Source organism: Camelina sativa, chromosome 17, assembly GCF_030686135.1.
Source record: "Camelina sativa cultivar CO46 ecotype springtype chromosome 17, ASM3068613v1".
In the NCBI taxonomy this organism is placed as follows: domain Eukaryota; kingdom Viridiplantae; phylum Streptophyta; class Magnoliopsida; order Brassicales; family Brassicaceae; genus Camelina; species Camelina sativa.
In genome coordinates this window covers 20838525-20858047 of record NC_141896.1, presented here as the reverse complement: position 1 = coordinate 20858047, position 19523 = coordinate 20838525, and the positions used below count along the sequence as shown (strand labels likewise).

At 36.7% G+C, this 19523-nt stretch overlaps 4 protein-coding genes, 1 long non-coding RNA gene and 1 pseudogene across 11 annotated transcripts; 2 read left to right on the top strand and 4 right to left on the bottom strand.

The window, feature by feature from the left end:
- Positions 1 to 2223: 2223 nt before the first annotated feature.
- Positions 2224 to 5527, bottom strand: LOC104757431 (protein NLP6-like; annotated as a pseudogene). Its single transcript, XR_015587297.1, has 6 exons — positions 5170 to 5527; positions 4516 to 4989; positions 4376 to 4423; positions 3351 to 4246; positions 2950 to 3272; positions 2224 to 2856 (listed from the first exon to the last, which is right to left on the bottom strand). The product of XR_015587297.1 is annotated as a protein NLP6-like (transcript).
- A 1017-nt stretch (positions 5528 to 6544) lies between these two features.
- On the bottom strand, positions 6545 to 8377 carry LOC104757429 (26S proteasome non-ATPase regulatory subunit 8 homolog A-like). Its single transcript, XM_010480173.3, has 6 exons — positions 8188 to 8377; positions 7893 to 7941; positions 7543 to 7645; positions 7174 to 7440; positions 6965 to 7076; positions 6545 to 6867 (listed from the first exon to the last, which is right to left on the bottom strand). The coding sequence occupies exons 1-6, from the start codon at positions 8290 to 8292 to the stop codon at positions 6844 to 6846; spliced, it is 660 nt and encodes a 219-aa protein (XP_010478475.2). The 5' UTR covers positions 8293 to 8377; the 3' UTR covers positions 6545 to 6843.
- A 905-nt stretch (positions 8378 to 9282) lies between these two features.
- LOC104757430 (uncharacterized) lies at positions 9283 to 10464 on the bottom strand. The gene is made up of 3 exons (XR_762426.3): positions 10077 to 10464; positions 9909 to 9976; positions 9283 to 9699 (listed from the first exon to the last, which is right to left on the bottom strand). It is a non-coding gene; the product is annotated as an uncharacterized LOC104757430 (long non-coding RNA).
- Positions 10465 to 11137: 673 nt separating this feature from the next.
- Positions 11138 to 13932, top strand: LOC104757426 (uncharacterized). Of its 4 annotated transcripts, XM_087495902.1 has the most exons (8): positions 11138 to 11249; positions 11357 to 11500; positions 11603 to 11837; positions 11929 to 12064; positions 12158 to 12249; positions 12365 to 12488; positions 12570 to 13078; positions 13563 to 13932. In XM_087495902.1, exons 2-7 carry the CDS (start codon positions 11467 to 11469, stop codon positions 12636 to 12638), a joined length of 690 nt encoding a protein of 229 aa, XP_087352028.1. In that variant the 5' UTR covers positions 11138 to 11249; positions 11357 to 11466; the 3' UTR covers positions 12639 to 13078; positions 13563 to 13932. The 4 variants fall into 4 exon arrangements, with proteins under 4 accessions (XP_087352028.1, XP_087352030.1, XP_010478471.1 ...); XM_087495904.1 differs by lacking the exon at positions 11138 to 11249 and having other exon boundaries at positions 11266 to 11500; positions 12825 to 13078; XM_010480169.3 differs by lacking the exon at positions 11138 to 11249 and having other exon boundaries at positions 11322 to 11500.
- Positions 13874 to 16422, top strand: LOC104757427 (uncharacterized). Of its 3 annotated transcripts, none has more exons than XM_010480171.3 (7): positions 13874 to 14385; positions 14824 to 14971; positions 15064 to 15255; positions 15396 to 15524; positions 15717 to 15886; positions 15970 to 16100; positions 16184 to 16422. In XM_010480171.3, the coding sequence occupies exons 1-7, from the start codon at positions 14166 to 14168 to the stop codon at positions 16235 to 16237; spliced, it is 1044 nt and encodes a 347-aa protein (XP_010478473.1). In that variant the 5' UTR covers positions 13874 to 14165; the 3' UTR covers positions 16238 to 16422. The 3 variants fall into 3 exon arrangements, 2 of the variants coding, with proteins under 2 accessions (XP_010478473.1, XP_010478474.1); XM_010480172.3 differs by having other exon boundaries at positions 13955 to 14385; positions 14738 to 14971; XR_015587095.1 differs by having other exon boundaries at positions 13966 to 14385; positions 15418 to 15524.
- LOC104757425 (WPP domain-associated protein-like) lies at positions 16374 to 19132 on the bottom strand. Its single transcript, XM_010480168.3, has 5 exons — positions 18949 to 19132; positions 17264 to 18681; positions 17025 to 17151; positions 16712 to 16813; positions 16374 to 16600 (listed from the first exon to the last, which is right to left on the bottom strand). The coding sequence occupies exons 2-5, from the start codon at positions 18667 to 18669 to the stop codon at positions 16532 to 16534; spliced, it is 1704 nt and encodes a 567-aa protein (XP_010478470.1). The 5' UTR covers positions 18670 to 18681; positions 18949 to 19132; the 3' UTR covers positions 16374 to 16531.
- Between the last annotated feature and the right edge of the window lie 391 nt (positions 19133 to 19523).

Sequence of the window (19523 nt, the reverse complement as noted above, 5' to 3'; positions counted from 1 at the left end):
TGTTGATGATATTGCCATAGCGAGTAGCAATGATGAGGATTTAGCTGCTATAAAGAGTGTGCTGCATAAAGCTTTCAAGATCAGGGACCTTGGTCAATTAAGATTCTTCCTTGGCCTGGAGATTGCTCGCTCATCTAAAGGCATCTCTGTTTGTCAGCGGAAATACGCATTGGATTAGTTGGAGAATACAGGTCTTCTTGCTTGCAAACCAAATGATGTACCGATGGATCCATATGTCAATCTTACTCAGGAGACTGGTGTACCTTTGGCGTCTGTGACTTCATATCGTGAATTGATTGGCAGGCTTTTGTATTTGACACTCACAAGACCGGATATTACTTATGTTGTCCATAAGCTCAGTCAATTTCTTCAGGCTCCTACTGATGTTCATCTACATGCAGCACATAGAATCTTGAAGTATATCAAAGGTAATCCGGGACTTGGTTTGTTTTACTCTGCCGTTACAGAGAATTGCTTGAATGCCTTTGCATATGCTAGCTGGGGAGCTTGTCGTGATTCACGACGTTCTGTTTCTGGTTATTGTGTCTTCTTGGGCACTTCATTGATATCTTGGAAATCCAAGAATCAAAAGACGGCTGGTGTACCACTTGACTATGGTGTACCATCTGACTCTGGTGTATCATTTATGTCTGGTGTACCATCTGAATCTGGTTTACCATCTGAATATGGTATTCCATTTGGGTCTGGTGTACCATTTGAATGTGGTGTATCATCTAGATCTAATATACCATCTGGATTTGGTGTACCATCTGGGTTTAGTTTACCATTTAGATTTGGTTTATCATCTAGGTTTGGTGTACCATATTGGTTTAGTGTACTATCTAATTAGTTTTTCAAAATAAAAACCCTACAATCTATACACCAAACTCTATCCCTTCAAAACTATACCCTAAATGTATAATAGAGAACTTAAACCTAAAAAAATCTAAAAACTAACTTTAAAATATTGTATTGTGTGAAATATTGTAATTATGGTGTACAATCTGGGTTGGGTGTACCATCTTGGGTTTGGTGTACCATTTAAATAATTTTTCAAAAATAAACACTACACTCTAAATAATAAACTTTATCCCTTCAAAACTATAACCTAAATGTAAAATAGAGAATACAAAACTAAAAAAAAATCTAAAAACAAATTTAAAATAATTTAATATGTGAAATACTGTTATTCTGGTGTACTATCTGGGTTGAGTGTACCAAAACTAGGTTTAGTGTACCATCTGGGTTTAGTGTACCATCTGGGTTTTGTGTACCATCTAAATAAATTTTCAAAATAAACTCTACACTATAAATACTAAACTTTATTCCTTCAAAACTATAACCTAAATATAAAATGGAGAACTCAAAACTAAAAAAAACAACAATTCTAAAATTTTTGGGAAGTTTATAAAATTTCTAAAAATTAATTTAAAATATTGTAATGTGTCTAATAATGATATTTTGGGAAGTTTATGAAATGTGTGACATAATTATCCATAATACATGTTTTAGTGTTGTTTAGGATATTTCTCAAAAATCAATTACACATCTAAAATTCAAAACACATAAATCCATTAAAAAGGATTTATTAATTTGTAAAGATAATTTTGTTAATTTAGGTTATTGTTTTGGTCATGTCTAAAAAAATAAAAAGTATAACATTCATCAATTATTAAAACATTCCTTTGTTATTGAGCTGATTTTTATTAGGCTGAAATTTAAAAACCAATTTGTCTTTATGTGGATACATAAAGAAAGAAACAAAATGTTAAAAATGGATTATTAAAACATACATTTATTATTGAACTGATTTTTATTATTCTCAAATTTAAAAACCAATTTGTCTTTATATGGATACATAAAGAAAGAAACAAAAGGTTAAAAATGTCATTTTCTAAATCCCTCTCTAATAGAGCTTTCCATAAGAGAGGAAAGAGAAAAGTGTCTACTTCTCAAATTTGTTTTTAAAAGTGTCTACTTTTCAAATTATTTATTGCAAAAGTGTCTAATTTACCAATTAAGTCTTAAGCTATTATTAGGCTTATGTTAGCTTAAGCTTATGCTGTATATAAACAGAGAACACTGAACACTGTACAGTTTACAATTAATGAGAATCATAATCAATTCTTCATCTTGTTCCTTAAGCTCAATTCAGAGTTTGTTAAAGTATATTAGTAATTGCAAGTGTAATTAACAGAAGTCACATACATAGGCAAGTAATAGTTTTTATTTTTATTGTTCCAATCAACATCTATTTATATGTGGAGAAGTATGCATTTTTATACATCTCAAAAGAATGAATACTGTCTAAAACTCCTCTTCCCAGAAAACAAAACTCTCAGATCCATACAAGAAAGTTGTATACAAGAGAAGCATTGTCAATTTGTCATAAGCACATCATGTTTTCCTCTGAGCTTTCGCATGAGCTCCCAAAGTTTAGAGTCACGTCATGTACTGAGAGCCTCAGTGTGTTTGCTTTCGTTGCAGACGTGTCAAGGCACTCACTGAGGTCAGCATCACACGAGACCGAGACCCATTCGCTGTCGTCATCTAGATACTTGAGCTCAAACGCAGCCATTTCGAGCTTCAGCCTCTTAGCCACTTGCTGCTTCAGTTCCATAATGCTTATCGACTCCGGTGAGATCTTGAACCTGATGATGTCTTCTCTGTACGTTGCCTTTATACTCGCGAGCTTATTGTGGAGTGTTGTTGGAGAAGCTGTATATTGGCAGCTTAAGTGTGTCCAAAAATTAGCTATGTTTTTAGAGCTACTGTCCGAATCGTCCAAGGCCGTCTGCCTGGCTGGTTCTTAATTGTGTGTTGGAAGCCGAAAACGCGTCTCGCATATAGGACCCACTGTGGAACACGAGACAGTATGAGAACAATGGTGACGGATCTTGAGATTTTGCAGTAGAATACATGTAGATGATGAAATGCTTTTACTTTTACCTTTGCAAGAAGCACGCGATTTTGATGAACCTGCACCGTCTTCTGCATCTCTGTTTTCAATCTTGACATCTTGGAGATAACTTGGAGGAGATGTAGAAGCTGGAGGGAAGTTCTTTGGTGGTTGGTTTTCGGTTGGAGATATTTGGTGAGACCAAGGGCGAGGGGAGAGGGAGGTCAAATTGAGTGATCCATCAGCACCTTGAACAGAGTCTATAACATGTTTAAGTCGTGTTAGAGATCGGTTCACCTTGTTGATTTTGCAAGATGGCCACCGTGAGATCCCGTGTTGTCGACAAATGCGTTTCATTGTTGTTGGGCAAACAGGAAAAAGAAAGCACAAAGTTCTTTTAGTTTGCCATCAACAATTACAAAAATCAATAGACAAAGTTAAGAGCATACCACCGAGGCTCTTTGCTGCGTCTTTTAGACTACCAGCAAAATATTGTTGAAGCACTTCTATACTGATTGTTTTCTCGGTTTTACCACGCTTCCTTTCTGATTTTTTCACTGTTTTGGCCTCCGATAAAGGTTCAAGCGTTTGGAACCTCTCAAACCCATCAGCTATAAGATCAGAGTTTAAGCTCAGCTTCTGTTCGGGGGCGTTGAGCTCAAGATAATCCTTAGAGATTGGTGCTGGATGATGTATCCTGATAGGTTCATATTTCGAGTAAACCATTCCGTCTTCTGAAGCTTCCAAGACTTCAAGAGATATTTCGTTTTCGCAGAGTTCAGTTTCAGAGACAACCTTGAGACTCGAATAGTGCTGCTTCATTGTCTGAAACAGAGAGCCCAACAGAAAATCTTGCTCACTCTTGTCTGTGATGGCTGGAGGAAGAAAGAATTCAAGAACATACTCATCGTCCCCGGTGAAGGTGCTCTTTAAGCAGACCGCGAAACAGCTCGTCAACTTGAACATGCGTGCATAATGTACTAAGGGGTAGTCGGTTTTGCAGAACCGAGTAACATCCCTAGAGAAGCATAGATTTCCAGAGAGAAACGCCCTCCCAGCAACACCTTGTCCCTTCTGCAGATGGTGTTCCGCACAAGCGTCTCTGAAACCCCAAACATGAGCGTCCACAACATAAACCGCTAAATCACTGGTAGACATACAGAATTTCCCCATACAGCTCCCATCAAAGCTTGAACAGCTTTTCTTAAAACCACCTCCAAAAGCTAGAACACTGCGATGCCTGCAAGGGACCCATGTCTGAGCTAAAGGCAGTTTGTATGTCTCGCACACCACAGTGAGTATCTCCAAAATCTCAGCCAATGCATTTTGGCGACCCTCGTTGCAGATCTGGTATAGGAGAAGTCAAAAGGAAAATGGGGATCAAAACGACAAGGAACAGCACAAAATGAACTCAAGACAGTTCTTGAAAGTTTCTGAAAGAATACTCGAGATTTGACATTTGGACTCGCAGATAACCTGAGTGGTCTCGTGGTTCAATATTTCCGAAGTTTTCAGATTCACAGCCTGCAACACATGTAGAAAACGCTCATATCAGCGCAAGATCAAAGGATACTGATAAAGGAACCCCCAAAGAAAAGGAGAAACGAAAAGCAAACCTCAAGCCCTTTACAAACTTTCTCAAAAATAGGCAAAGCCAAGGTTCCCTGAACATTATAGTGTAAGGCGTGACCAAGGCGGGAGAACTCTTTGCTGGAGTAATACTGCACATTGGGAGTCCACTCAGGCAACTTTTTCCTGAAAACGCGACCGGGAAGGCCGAGGTCACCGTCGCGTTCACCATCAAGGGAAAACATATAGGTCAAGGAAACCATCCTGTATTGATGAAGGCCGTTACTATTGGGAGCAAGAACAAAGGGCTGTCCTGAAGTAGTAAGAACATATCGTCCACGGTTTTTAACAGGCGCCCAAACCTGAGCAATCCTTGAAGTATCTCAGCGCTTGAGTCATCTTGGCTTTGATAGCACAGTAAGAATCTGGATTATTATTCTCGGAGGGCATTATACCATACAACGGAGAAGGAGCATGATTATCAATAATAATCTCCTTGGTCGTGCTATCAGATTCTGAACCTGCATTGCCATCGAGATCCAAATTCAACTTAATCTAAAAGATCAAAGCAATGCAACATTTACTTAATCCGTCAAAATTCGAAACTAAGAAGATTCCAAAGGAGCATATCCACGTCCATACTGGTACTACATTATCCGAATAGGATTCTAAAGTTCGAATCTAAAGAGGAGACAACTTACTAGGAGGAGCAAGGATAAGGGAATAATCAGTGAAGCGAGAGGAAGCTACGTAAAGATCGCCGGCGCCGACATCACCGGCAGCTTCGGAGAAGGACCAGAGAGGAGAGAAAGGCTGTTCGGAAGAAGAGAAGATGACCGGAGACTTGAAATTAGAAGAGAAAGTTATCTGATCTAACGGCCAAGAACCGCTGAGATCCAAATCGTCAAGTTCCATCAAACAACCAACAGCAAGCAAGCAGGCGACGAGAAGACCACACCAACAACAAGAAGAAACTGTGATTCAACTATTCAAGCAAGTTGAGAAGAACGAAGAAGAAGAAATGAGAGAGGAGAAGGAGAAGAGCAAGTTGTAAATATTATAATTGAACAAGACATATAATATTTGAGGATTCCACGCTGTACCATTTTACCCCAACCACTAGAATATCTTCATGCAAATTCTTTATTTTCTATTTTCTTTGGGACAAAAAGCATCGAATTTAAGTTTTTTAATTGGATCATTTCCACCCAAATTCGATTATCTTTTTTAAGATTGGTATTTATTTTACTACTCGAATCCTTCTTTAGTATTTTTTTTTGTGGAAGTTTCTAAAATTAATATATCGATATTGATTGACCATCTCTCTTGACAATTGTCTTTGACAAAATTCGATACACACTTTAATAAGGTGTGGAATCAGAGAGATGATACGATTTGTATCAAATTTCATTAAAAAAAAAAAGAAAAAATGAATTGATTATGTCTAAGACGTTTCTTACTCGTCCAGCACCAACAAGTTAGACGCTTTTTATGCGTCTAAAAAGCCTTTAAGACGTAACTAGATTTAGGCGTCTAAAAAGTGCTGCTTGTTGTGGGTGAGTAGAATATCAACGACTCCTGTTCTTTAATTCCCATTATTATTATTAACTTTCGGAGATGAATAAAAAAGCTAGAAACCACTCAGCCACTTTCAACTACTTACCCATGGATCATTACTTCATCCCTTTTGGTTAAAATTCATATTTGTATACTTATTAACAGTAACGTGTTTTTTCCTAGTGGGGACATCTAAATAGTGCAAGTATTCTTTCTTCTAATGATATCATTAGATTACTAATTTGTTAATTAGCTGTGTTAATCAATCGTTAATCCCCAAACATAAGAATTTGTTGCAACGTATATCCCCACTTGTTTCAAGTTGTCTGCCAAGTTGACAAGTGTTTTGGCTATGGACAAATTGTGTCCTACACGCTCTAAATGACTTTTTCCTTCTTCCATATTTGGACTAGATGGTTAATCAAAGCAAGCCATCGGCTACACTACCTTATGAGAATCTCCAAAACCCGAGCCAAATAACCAAACTGAACTAGTAACTCCATCATAAACAATATAATATGACGTAAGAGGCTTTGGAAAACTATGAAAGAACAGATTGATATCGTAACAAAATCACTTCTTTGAGACATACTTAGTCGCTCCATATCAGTCATTACATGATAACAAAGTTTTATGACCTGGAGATTTCCAGGAACATAATTGAAGACTAAGAGACGAACACTGAGAAAAAGCGGATCTTACACGATATGCTCCAGCTCTCTTGCGTAGCTTAAGAGTCTGGTTGATGAGTTGCAGAGACGGAATCTCTTTGCAAGGTGCAGTTTCTTTGGCTTTCTGGAAGACAACAGACCCGTCCTTCACTTCCCACTCGGGGTGCTCTCCTATAAGATATGATAAAACCTAAATCGCGTCAAGGGTTCATGAAATTTAAAAAGGTTCCAAGTGGTTACACAAAATGTTTTTTTTTTTTTCTTTTACCTCGTTGACATAGTTCAAGAGATCTTGATCAGAAGAGAACAGCAACATCTGCCGAGCGTCACTGATAGAGACATAATCATAAGCTTTCTCACTGCATCCAGCTATTTCATCTCTGATAATTCAGTCATCACAAAAGAAAAAGGTGAGATAACAAGCGAGAAGACATTAGACTGAACTAAACTAGAGAAGGATGGAAGCATTGATGTTACCTTATGGTCTTTGCCAAGAGATCCATGAAATAGACGTAAGTTGCATCAGGCGCGGTCTGTCTAGCACTCAAAACACGGTTATAGGCACCTTCCATGAAAGACTGCTCAAGCTCAACTGCATGCTTGATGCAAGGATTATCCAGTGTAGCTGATGAAAGTAACTCGAGTTCGGTGTGGAGGAATTCAGCAATTCTATTTTGTACAAGCAGCCTCAGAAGGTTCAGACCCAGGATAAGATTCTCCTGTGCGGATGGGGGAAGACGGTTCCTGGTGCAGAGGAAAAGAAGATATGTCAAAAAAAAAAAAAAAAAAAACATTGCATCCAAATGGAAAAGGATAGTGTTCAGAGAAAGTTGCTTATTTCTTCACCTGGCATCCACATAGTAAGGTTTCAACTGGAAGAAATCTCTCTCAAAGGCATCTTGATCCTCGGTTTTTACGCTCAGAACAACAGCATGCTCATAAATGGCCCCTAAAATTCACCAATTGTTAAACTTTTATAATCCATAAGAATAATGTAAACCCAGTAAACAGCAATCTAAAAGCTAACGTCGTCCATAGAGATATTGGGATAGACAGACGAACTAAAGAATAGTAAAGCCTGATACAATCCTCAAGTCTTGTGATACTTTAGAGTTTAGAGGTATAAACCAAAGTAAACTATAAACTCTTGGCAAGAAACAAGTAGTCTAAACCCAATAATGAAATCAGAAACTTACTTGCAATAAGAGTAGTAAATTTGGTGAACTCTCGAACAATGGAGGAAGACTAGCAAATTTGGTCAGAAGAACCAGAAGAACATAACAATCCCTTAAAGTAGAAATCAGCACTTACGCTCTTCTTCTAAAAGATCTCACTAATAACCTAAATTTTTCAATTCAATACATCAAAGCTATCATAGATTCGAGACAAACCCCATCATTTTCCCCAAAATTCATTCAATAAACCAGATATATATGCAAAGAAGAGAAATCGAAACAAACTAGGGTTCAAAGAAGAGAGAGAGATGTATACCTTAAGCTGAGACAACAGATCACTACAGGTATCGTAATCCTTCCTCGCAAACGCCGCCTTGAATCTCTCAAAATGCTGTGAAACTTCCGTTAGCTGCGGATCCATGGCTTGAGCTTTCTGTCTCTCTCTCTATCTTTTTCCTCTTCACCGGCGACGATTCTTTTCTTATAGATTTGATTTGCTCCGAACTGGCTTGATCGGGAAGATAAAAGGTATAAAAACAGTAACATGTGTTTTACAAAATGGGCCTTTAACAGGCCGAATCCAATCTAAAAAGCCCAAAGCGCATCTTAGCATAATGACTAACGTGTACTAACATCATCATCTCTTATTCCACAAACTAGGGATTAGACGCTAATCAGTTTTAATTACTCAGAGTTATATCATTAATTAAAAATCTATATATATACTATTCTATAAAATTATTATAATTAACATTATTTTTTTGAATTTAGTGTTTTTGCACCCTTAGCACATGTGTTTAGTTGGCATTTATTGTGAAACCCCGGTTTGAAATTATAAATTGGAGGTTAAAAAATATATTTTAAATTATATGTTCCAATGAAAGTGGTATTTACGTTAATTTTGTTTTACTGTACAATTATATATAATAGTATTTTGTCTAATTTACCATTTGGTTTAAATGTGCCATGTGTTAGACAATTATCGAAAACATTTTTTTTTCCATTTAATGAGCCTATTTGTTTTTTTAGTATTTGAGTTTTTGCTTATTATGTTTTTTATTTTTTTGGGTTTTGTTCTATAATTATTTACTTCTTATTCCTTTTTTTTTTCTTTGTGACGGTATTGGCTTTGCTCTGTTTCTTTATTTCTTTCTTCTTTCTTCATCCATTCATCCTCCGTTTCCAGCTTCAGCTTTCTCTTTTGTTGTACCAACTTGGATTGCAATTTATGATGTAGTGTGGATGTAGACTAAGTGTGTTTCCTATTTCTTGGTTGGGATAGATTTGTTTTTTTTTTTGTAAGATTGTTTTTCTAAATTTTAACTGTTATATTGTTTGATGGTAATAGGATGAAGAAGGGAAGTAAAAATTTGGTTGTTTGTCAATTTTTTTTGTTTTTAATGCCAAAATATACATAAACATTACGTTATATGTGTGGTTGGATTACAAATCTTACTATACAATTACAATTTGTTTTCCTCTATATCTTCTAAGCACAGTCAATTTAATCCTAAAAAAGTAACAATGTCGGTTAAAGACCATTATTTTTAATTAGTGAAATTGACTAAAAAGTCAATCACGTGAGAGAGAGAACTAAACTTTACCCTCTTCTTTATTTGGAAGCAACACCACATTCTTCTCGCCCAATACTCGTCGGCTCCGATTTGCTCCTTGTAAACACCGGCCGCTGTAGAAACGTTAGTTCTACTTCATCTCTATCAATATTCTCTGACTCGTTAACACTATTGATCTTCTCCATTGGTACCTCTGATTCAGTTTTCTCCGATCTCTGTGATTCAGCTTCTCCTTGTTTTTTTTTTCCCAGAATCTAAAAGCCAGCAACAAAGATCTATATGGTCAATATCTGCTTCTTGTTATACAGACAAAATAAAAGTTGCTAGTGTATACCTAAACTTTTCTAACCCCTAACAAAATAGAGATTTGTTTTCGAATCCTGAAATTCTTGACAAGAACAAAATACAAAACACAAATTAAGCATACAAAAGAGAAGAGATGAGTATAATAAAGTGAAGGTACCTTAGTGGTGTAAACCTTCTCACCCTTCTCGTTGATATAGCACTGAAGATACATCGTCGTTCAAATCCCTATGGAGATAAATAAAGTTAAGAGCTGATGAAAACAAACAACACAAAAGTAAGAAATCCTGATTTAAGAAAGATTCCTACTCTAAAACAAAGACCGTACCTCAGAGAACTGTTTCTTGGTTCTGAATTTTTTTTGGAGACGGAGAAGCTGATTAGGGTTTTGCTGGAGCAAAAGTAGAGGTTTTGCGGCGACACCCGTCAATGTGTATGTATAAAGTTCTAAAGGAAAAAGGGCTTTGAAGTAAAACTACACACACACAAATCATAAAAAAAACCTTACAATTCAGTTCTATCCCCACCGATGAATCACTTCACACACAAAAATCAACAAAAACCTTACAATTCAATTATATCCCCATCGATAAATCACTACACACACACAAAATCTTCAAAAACAACCTTACAATTCAATTCTATCCACACCGATAGATTAAGGCTTTGAATGGTTGTACAGTATGCTCCATAGAAGACTAAAAGTAGATTAGTCTGCACTTAATTTACTATTCAGACTAAAACTAAATATAATTAAAGGATATAATTAAGTTAGAAAGATAATATAAAAATTTAATTTTGGGTGTTAATTGTATTTTTTCAAAAATACAATGGTAAATAAATGTAAATATTTTTAAAAGCTGATGGCAAATAAAAAAAAGAGTGTTATGAACTCTGTAATGTTGACACCTCAGCTTTTCGCCAAAATGTTCCTCTATTAATATATAGGAGATTTACAAAATCTATTATATTTATGGGTAATTGAAATATTTAAAATTCGATTGTGTAGTATATATCTATAAAAAATTGTATAATAATTAAAATTTAACCTAATAGAGTTATTATAATATCAATCTTATATTATTATATCATATGAACAAAGAGTTCTTTAAATTTATTTTAAAGATTTTATGAAAATATAATTAAAGGATATAATTAAGTTAGAAAGATAATATAAAATTTAATTTTGGGTATTAATTGTATTTTTGGAAAAATACAATGGTAAATAATTGTAAACAATTTTAAAAGCTGATAACAAATAAATGAAAAAGTGTCATGAGCTCTGTAATGCTGACACCTCAGTTTTTTTGTCAAAAAGTTCATCTATTAATATATAGGGGATAACAAATAAAGGAAAGAGTATTCTGAGTTCTGTAATGCTGACACCTCAACTTTTTGGCCAAAAAGTTCCTCTATTAATATATAGGGGATACGTACAAATACAGTTGGGTTGAAGAAGGAGCAGTAGCACAAGTTGTTCGACGATATTCCTAACGGAAAGGTTTATTTGATATTTCAGTCCGGTTTTCTACAAACCGGTCGAGAATGGAGTGTAATTAAATAATAACGAAACCGAATGTTTTGATTTCCGGTACAAAACAATCGAAGAACCACACTCGTCGGACCATCGGAGGCGTTGAATTGGAGAACACACGAGAGTGGACTCTTTGACTCAGGAGGACGAGTCAGTCACACGACACAACACAGAGCTCCATTCCATGAAGGCCAAGAAACGATCGCGCTTGAAAAAAGGTGAATACAGCGCTCCCCTGAAGAATCTATGTGCGACCTTTTCTCCAAATTTTGACAATTGTAATAAAAATCCCTAATTCTTCTTCTGCAACTTTACTGCAGGGAAAAAACTATCGATAAAGAAAGAAAACGGTACGAGTGCTAAGATCAGCAAGTACTGGTTTCAACGTTACGATCTCTTCTCAAGATATGACCTAGGTATCGAGATGGACGAGGAAGGATGGTACTCTGTTACCCCCGAAGAGATTGCTATCAAACAGGCTGAGAGATGTCGGGGCCAAGTCGTCATTGATTGCTTCTCAGGCGTTGGTGGTAACACTATTCAATTTGCCAAACTGTAAGCTCTTTTGTTTCTCTCAAAATCATGAGAAGTATGATTTTAATGGCTGTGAGATGTTTTCTTTCTAAAGCAGTCTTTTATTGTATAGATGTTCTTCTGTTGTTGCTATCGACATTGATCCGGTGAAAGTTGAATTGGCAATGAACAATGCATTGGTTTATGGAGTTGCTAATCGTGTTGATTTTCTCATTGGTGATTTCTTCCACTTAGCTCCATCTCTTAAAGTAATCTTCTTCTCCTTCTTCTTCTCTTTATCACTTTTATCTGCAATCTTTTTTTACCCTTTGTTGTTATGCTAAACTACTACATTCACATAGGGAGATGTAGTGTTTCTTTCACCACCATGGGGAGGACCAATGTATAAAGAAGTTGAGAGTTACAAGATGGATATGCTCCAACCGAGAGATGGGTACATTACGTTTACTGACTCTTTTACCTATTTGATGATTGTGTTCAGTATACTTATGGGACATGGATATACACCGGTTGGATCGATCTTGTAGTGAAGTTTTGTTTTTGTGTAGGTACACATTGTTTAAGATTGCCCTGTCCATTGCACCTAACATTATAATGTTTCTACCGAGGAATGTTGATTTAGCCCAAGTGGAAGAACTCGCTTGGCTCTCGTCTCCTCCTCTAACTCTTGAGGTACTTATTTAAATGAACACTAGGAGAGCTAATTTTATTTCAAACGCTTTTCTTGAAAATTTTCATATGTTTTGATTTCAGATAGAAGAAAACTTTGTTGGAGGCAGAATGAAAGCCATAACAGCTTATTTTAGTTGCAATGCAGTGTAGTTGAGAAATAGGAACCATTGCTTTAAGTGAACTATCTTTTTGCATTAGGAAATAGAGGATTTGATCATTGACACTTATCATTCAATATCTGTTCCTACAAAATTTCTTCAACAGATTTTTTTCTACTAATATAAATTCTACTTCTAACAAGGACACAAAACTGTCTTTCTTTTTTATAAATTTTAGTTTACGTGTGACTTAAAAATGGAACCTTAGAAAAGGATTTACCACACAATGAATGACAAGATGAGGAGTCAGATGATCAGTCCTCCCTAGTAGAGGAAGAGCAAAGCGTTTAGGTTCTTTTGAGAAATGTAAGGCTGCATGGTGCCAACACCCCTCTAAACCGAGCATTTTGAGCTCCTACAAGATATGATATCCCACTTATGAACTTCCAGCAGCGCTATCAAAACGCAACACAATGGACAACTAGGGCCAAGGTATGGCATCCATTTCATTGTAAATACCATGTCGTTAACCTCTTGTATTGTCCCGATGTTAAAGGTTTGACTTGCTTATTTTTTCTAATGATGATCTTGATAAAGTCACACCTTGTGGAGTTTGAATTTTGCATTTTGTTCGTATTTGTTTGAATTGAATGTGTCCTGAAAACAAAAGGTTGGATTATTTTGCTGCCAGTCTAACTTGTTATATACATTTTGGATATTAGGATTGACAGATATGAGTATATTAGTTGCATTTGCACATTGCATGTTCTAGGAGGAGATGATCTACCCTAGAGAACAATGTTTACTTTAAGTGACTCAAATTCTTAGAAAAAAGCTAAGCTAGTGGGAATGCTAACCGGAATGAATGGAAAGATGTATAAGTCACTTGCTGTAAGGACTTGCGACGTCACATAACTAGGAGGTTTCATGATATGGTTTTTAAGCGGTTTTAATGTTTTTGTCATCCATGTCTCAGGGCATTGAAAGAGAAAGTTGAGTTGATTTTGATCTGGTGAGGAGATATCCTAGCACATGCAAACATATAATCTGTAACGTGTTCTTGAGCTAGATCATCTGACGACATTAGTTGTGAAAGCAAACTTTGCCCATTTACCGGAGGTTTTCCTTTTGTCAAAACTTAAAGCAGAAGCTTTGTTTTCTCTTCTCATGTCCCAGTCCTTCAAACTTGTTTCTTTTTAAAGTTGAACCAAAGAATGTATATACAAACACGATGTCCATCTATAGTAGTGTGTGGATAAGTGTATCAACAATGTACTCCTCTCAAATATTTCACCTAGAAAAAGAAAAAACGTGTAATAGAGATTTTGCTATAATTGTTTATCCTCTCTCTCTGTGTCGTCGTTGATTGATCATAAACCCCTTTTGAAAAATATATTTCCTGAAAAAGTCAATTAGGCTCAAAGATAGATATATCTTTCCACGAAAATTGTAAAAATTGAGGTATCCCCCGATTCCCAAAAACTTGATCGCCGATCGAAAGGCTCACTGACTTGTTTCAACAATCGAAGACCCATTTCTCCATTTTCCTTGATCTCATCTGGGTTGGTGTTATCTGCGAATGAGGAATCCACATAGAAATGGAAACCTTCGGGATGGAGGAGAAGCTACGGACGAGAACGGCTTCGGTGATGGCGTCATTTTAGGCCTTGATGGTGGCGCCACCTCAACCGTTTGCGTTTGCGTCCCGTATTTCACGTTCGGAGGAGATCGTTTACCGGAGCCTTTTCCGATCCTCGGTCGTGCCGTCGCGGGCTGTACCAACCGCAACAGCGTTGGAGGTTCCCTCTCATCTTCTCTCCTCTCAATTCTGAATTCAGCTTTTCGTGTTGGAGTTTGTTGAATTGCGATCGTTTTAGCTCTGGGCAATAAGATATCTTCGGTTGATTGTGACTTCTTCAGCAATGATTGAATGAATGTTTGGCTTTGTTGACGATGATCATGATTCATGAGTGTGTGTGTGTGTGATATGAATTAACTACGTTCTCCTGCAATGTGGTTTTGGTGCCTTGTTTGATTCTGGGATTGAAACTGGATTTGTTCGTAGCTAAATATTAGCATTGTGATGTGTTTTTGCATCTAGTTGTGTGGAATTAATCTGTTTTGTGTGTGCGGTATTGGTTTTGCTTGCAGCAAATATTTGGATATAGCTGTGGCACCACTTGGATATTTCTTCTACCACTATTAAAGTCACCTTTCAATGTGCATCGTGTATGCAGAAACTGCAGCAAGGGATTCACTAGAGCAAGTGATTTCTGAGGCACTTGTACGATCGGGTTCTGATAAATCAGATGTTCGTGGTGTATGCTTAGGTGTTTCAGGTGTAAATCATCCCTCAGACCAAGAAAAGATAGAAAGTTGGATAAGGTGTGGAAGTAGTCATGTCTAGTGTTAATCACTCTATGGGAGTTTCAGTTGTAAATCATCTTGATATACCCTCTTATCATAATCTTTTGCAGGGACATGTTCCCTAGTCATGTCAAAGTATATGTTCAGAATGATGCTATAGTGGCGTTAGCTAGTGGAACCATGGGAAAGCTCCATGGCTGTGTTCTAATCGCTGGTACAGGATGTATAGCCTATGGCTTTGATGAAGATGGCAAGGAGGCTAGGGCATCTGGTGGTGGACCAATCTTAGGCGATTGGGGAAGGTTATTTCTCTTTCTATGTTATCAATCTCAGTTTTACGATTAACGAGACTTTTTCATCACATGTTTTTCTGGAGATACACTAATAATATATGGATAGTCTTTACCGATGATTGTGTGAATGATGATGTGCTTATTTACAGTGGCTATGGAATTGCTGCACAGGCCTTAACGGCGGTGATTAGAGCTCATGATGGTCGTGGCCCACAAACGCTGCTTACAAGTACCATCTTAAAAGCACTTGGACTTACCTCTCCCGACGAACTCATCGGGTATCTTCTTTTTCAGAACTAATGATGAGTCGGTCTCAATAATGTGTACCTTTCTATAATTTCTTGGTACCTATCACTGCATTCAAAGATCTTCCGTAATCAGGAGATAAAACTCCCTTTCTTTTTAGTATCTGGTAAGAAGAAAACCCCCAAGACCACATGAAAATGCTAGTGTGATGTTTCTGGATGTAGGTGGACTTACGCTGATCCATCTTGGGCACGTATCGCTGCTCTTGTTCCTCAAGTAGTATTTTGTGCAGAAGCTGGTGATGAAATTTCAGATAAGATCTTGGTTGATGCAGCTGAGGATTTAGCTCTAAGTGTGAAAGCTGTTGTACAAAGACTTGGTTTATGTGGCGAAGGTGGTATTACATATCCAACTGACGCTTCTTTTTATTCTGTTTTTTTTGCCACTTGGTTCCTTATAGTACCAGACTTGTTGCAGATGGGACAGCTTCTTTCCCGGTTGTAATGGTGGGGGGAGTTCTAAACGCTAAACGGAAATGGGACATTGGAAAAGAAGTCTCAAAGCGCATTAACCGATCCTTTCCCGGGGCTCAAACTATCATACCAAAGGTGCAACATTCTACCTCTCATTCATTATCTTTGTCTCTCTCTTCCAATAAACTGATTGAGTGTATACTGATATGTATCTTCAGGTAGAGCCAGCTGTTGGAGCAGCGTTGTTGGCCATGAACTTCTTAACAAGTTAACAATATAACCAGTTGGTCACGTAAAGCATTATTATTTGCAATCGATGTTTCTTAAATCTTCAGACATGCCATAGTAGTATATTTTTTTTTCCTTACTGTGGTTATGGTACATATGTACAAGTGCATAAGAATCTTGTTGTCAAATTCTAATTCTAGTTATTGATGATCTGTCTTTGTTTTCTAAACATACCTACTCAACAAGGAAAAGAAATACATTGACAGAGGATTTGGATATGTACAACATAAGTATAATGAAACTTGTGAGAGGAATTGGTTTGATCATATGAAACTTGGTCAGAAGACTGATAGTCTCTTCGATTCCCCTCTTAATTCTCTCCGGACAAGCTTCAAGATCTCGATAATCTGCAATGTATGAGAGGATGAAAAGATTGATGAAAGCATACCTTACACTGCAAACTTCGTATGATAAAATTATGAGAATTTATGGAGGGAGAGAGGGAGGGATTTGCTTACGCCAGGGTAGTGCTTCAGGACTGGAGAATAATGATCAAGAGCTATATAAATTTTCTTAAGAAGGTCCATGAGAGATTCGATTTCATTGCCAAGGAGATCAACCTATGATTCAAGCAGCAGAGGAAAAGGATTATCAAGCTACCAAATGGGCAAATAATGTTAACAACACAAATGCAAAGGACAATACAAAGAAAAAGAATCTTGGGTTCACTAGTAAAATCCGATTCAAGAGCTAAATCATACTCGTTGAACACCACTCAGGTAATTATGAAATGGGCTAAGATAAACACATCTGTGCAATGTGAAGACTAACCTCAGTCTCAGCCTTTTGGAGGTCACAAGTCTTCTTCTCCATTAGTTGCTTGAAAATTGATTCTCTTGTCTTGAGTTCATTAACTTCATCTAAGAGATAACTTAATTGGCTTTGCATACCTTTTAACCTACAAGTGAAAGAAATTCTCATATGCCTACTGAAACAGATGCTTAAATAGCTTATTGTCTATGTCTAACGAAAACATTATAAGCAAGCAGAGATTGAAAAGTTGAGTGTACCTAGAACTAGTCTTTATCGTCTTCTCTTCTACCATGCACTCGAGATTGTCAAAATCTTTGCTCCACTTAGAAAGACTCAGAACCGTCGATACAAACTGATTCTTAAGCCTCTTTTGCTCTGCCTCTATTGATGATAATTTTAGCTCGGACTTCACTTTCTCATGTTCGGATATCTTCATATTGTTTCCAGCTAACTCAAGCTTCTGTTCCAACTCAAATATCTCCATCTCATAACCTTCTGTTTTCTCCAGAGCTCGAGCTGAAACAGCTTTTACTTCTTTCTCCATATCTTCAATCACTATAGCTTGCTGCTCAATCTGATATTGCAGACTCTTAATCTGTTGAAAGGCTATCTCAAGTTTCTCCCTCTCTGTAGCCAGATCATTATCATGAATCTGAAGTGAATTGTCTTTCTCCTTAACATGACATTCCAACAAATGAATCTCCTCTTGTAATATTTCCTTCTCAAGCACCTCTGATCTCAAAGCTTGTTCTTTCTCTGATACATTCATTTTCAATTCTCCAAGTTTCTTATCAGCTTCCTTCAAAGCTTCTTCGTATATTACCGCGCAATACTCATGGACAGAAGCTTCAGCATGTGAATCTTCAAGCTTACTGATCAAATTTCGATGGTTTTCCTCAACCTGAGAAAGCTTTGATATCTTCTTGCCAGCCTCTAAAAGTGAACCTTTAAGTTGGCAGTTCTCTCGAAGCAGAGAATCCAATTGGCTCTTGATATCAGTATCGTTCTTTCCTTCAAACACACCTTCCAATAACACCTTATCCAACCTCAAAATGATATCCGGGAGCTTCTTTCGCAGCACATCAAACTCCTTGTCTGTCTTCAAAGAAGAAAATGAACCACACTTCTCTAAGTTCAAACACCTTCGCTTAATGCTAAAGTACTCATCAGTCATCTCTTGAATCGTATAATCATGCTCTCTTTTCAACTGAACCATCTCAGTCTTAAAGTGCTTGATCAATTGTTCACGCGATAACTGCCTCAAATCCTCCAACTTCTCAGGCGTCAACGTGACAGATCCTACATGCCTACCATTTGTAGATGATGAAACAACGCTTCCAGAGTGTTTCCCATCCAAAGCCTCAACGTCCTCATTTTCATGACTTGTACTAAGCAACTTAGTAAGCAACTCTAGTTCCCGGCGCAAACCAGCAATCTCTCTAGTCTTCTCATGCAACAAACTATTTTTACCACAAGATTCCACACTTTGCTCTTCCCACAACCAATGTCCATACTCATCTTTAAACGCTGCTTGGTCAAGAACCAAACGAGAATGCAGCAGGGGCAAAGTTTCCTCATGACAATTCTCATTCTCCTTAATGACAGTACTAATAAGGATTGATCCATCAATATCAATATCACCCATCATAACCTCTTCATTCATAAAGCAAATTCCCTATAAAAAAAAAAAGATACAAAGTAGATGATTAAGAGACGCTTTACAGTAACCGGGAAACCAAATAGCTGTTAACACTAACCGGTAAAATACAATGAAAACTAATTAAGAAACTTTCAGAAATCTCACTAATTGCAAAAGAAGCCAAAATAGAAACAAAAGGGTAACTTTTCTCTAGCTATATAAACTAGTGATCTGAAAAGAGGCACTAATTATGATTATGATTATCCAAAAATGACTATAACAAGAAGTGATTAAGCAACTTACAGACTATTTTTCCCCGAGAAAGTGATGAGAAAGTCCAATTTCAATTTCGAAAGATCTGATCTTTAGGGTTTCTGATTAGGAAGGGAGACGGAGAGAAGATGGACCGACCTCAATACGTCGGGAAACGGAGCGGGAGTGTTAAAATGAACTAAAGAGACGCTTTTATTCTTTTACGGATTTACCCCTTCGGGTTTATTCAAGCCACCATTTATAGTTTATTAGATAAGGACCAGACCGTTGTGCTGGTTTAAAGTTTAGTAAATTAAATTAAATTTTATAAAAATATATTAAAATTTGTTGTACGTTATTTATAAATTTTATGTTTGCTATAATATACAGATTTAAATCCATTTACAAATTTTTTATGTATGTTACGATTAACAATGTGTTTTTTACATCTAAATATACGGTATATTACAAATATATTATTTACCACCACCTAGAAAATGTCAGTATGAACACATTAAGCCAACTATTATATGTCTTTTTACTTTCACTTTTGCATAGTGTTTTTAATTACTAAAATTATTGGATCAAAAAATATTTCGAATAAAAAATATATTACATAATATACT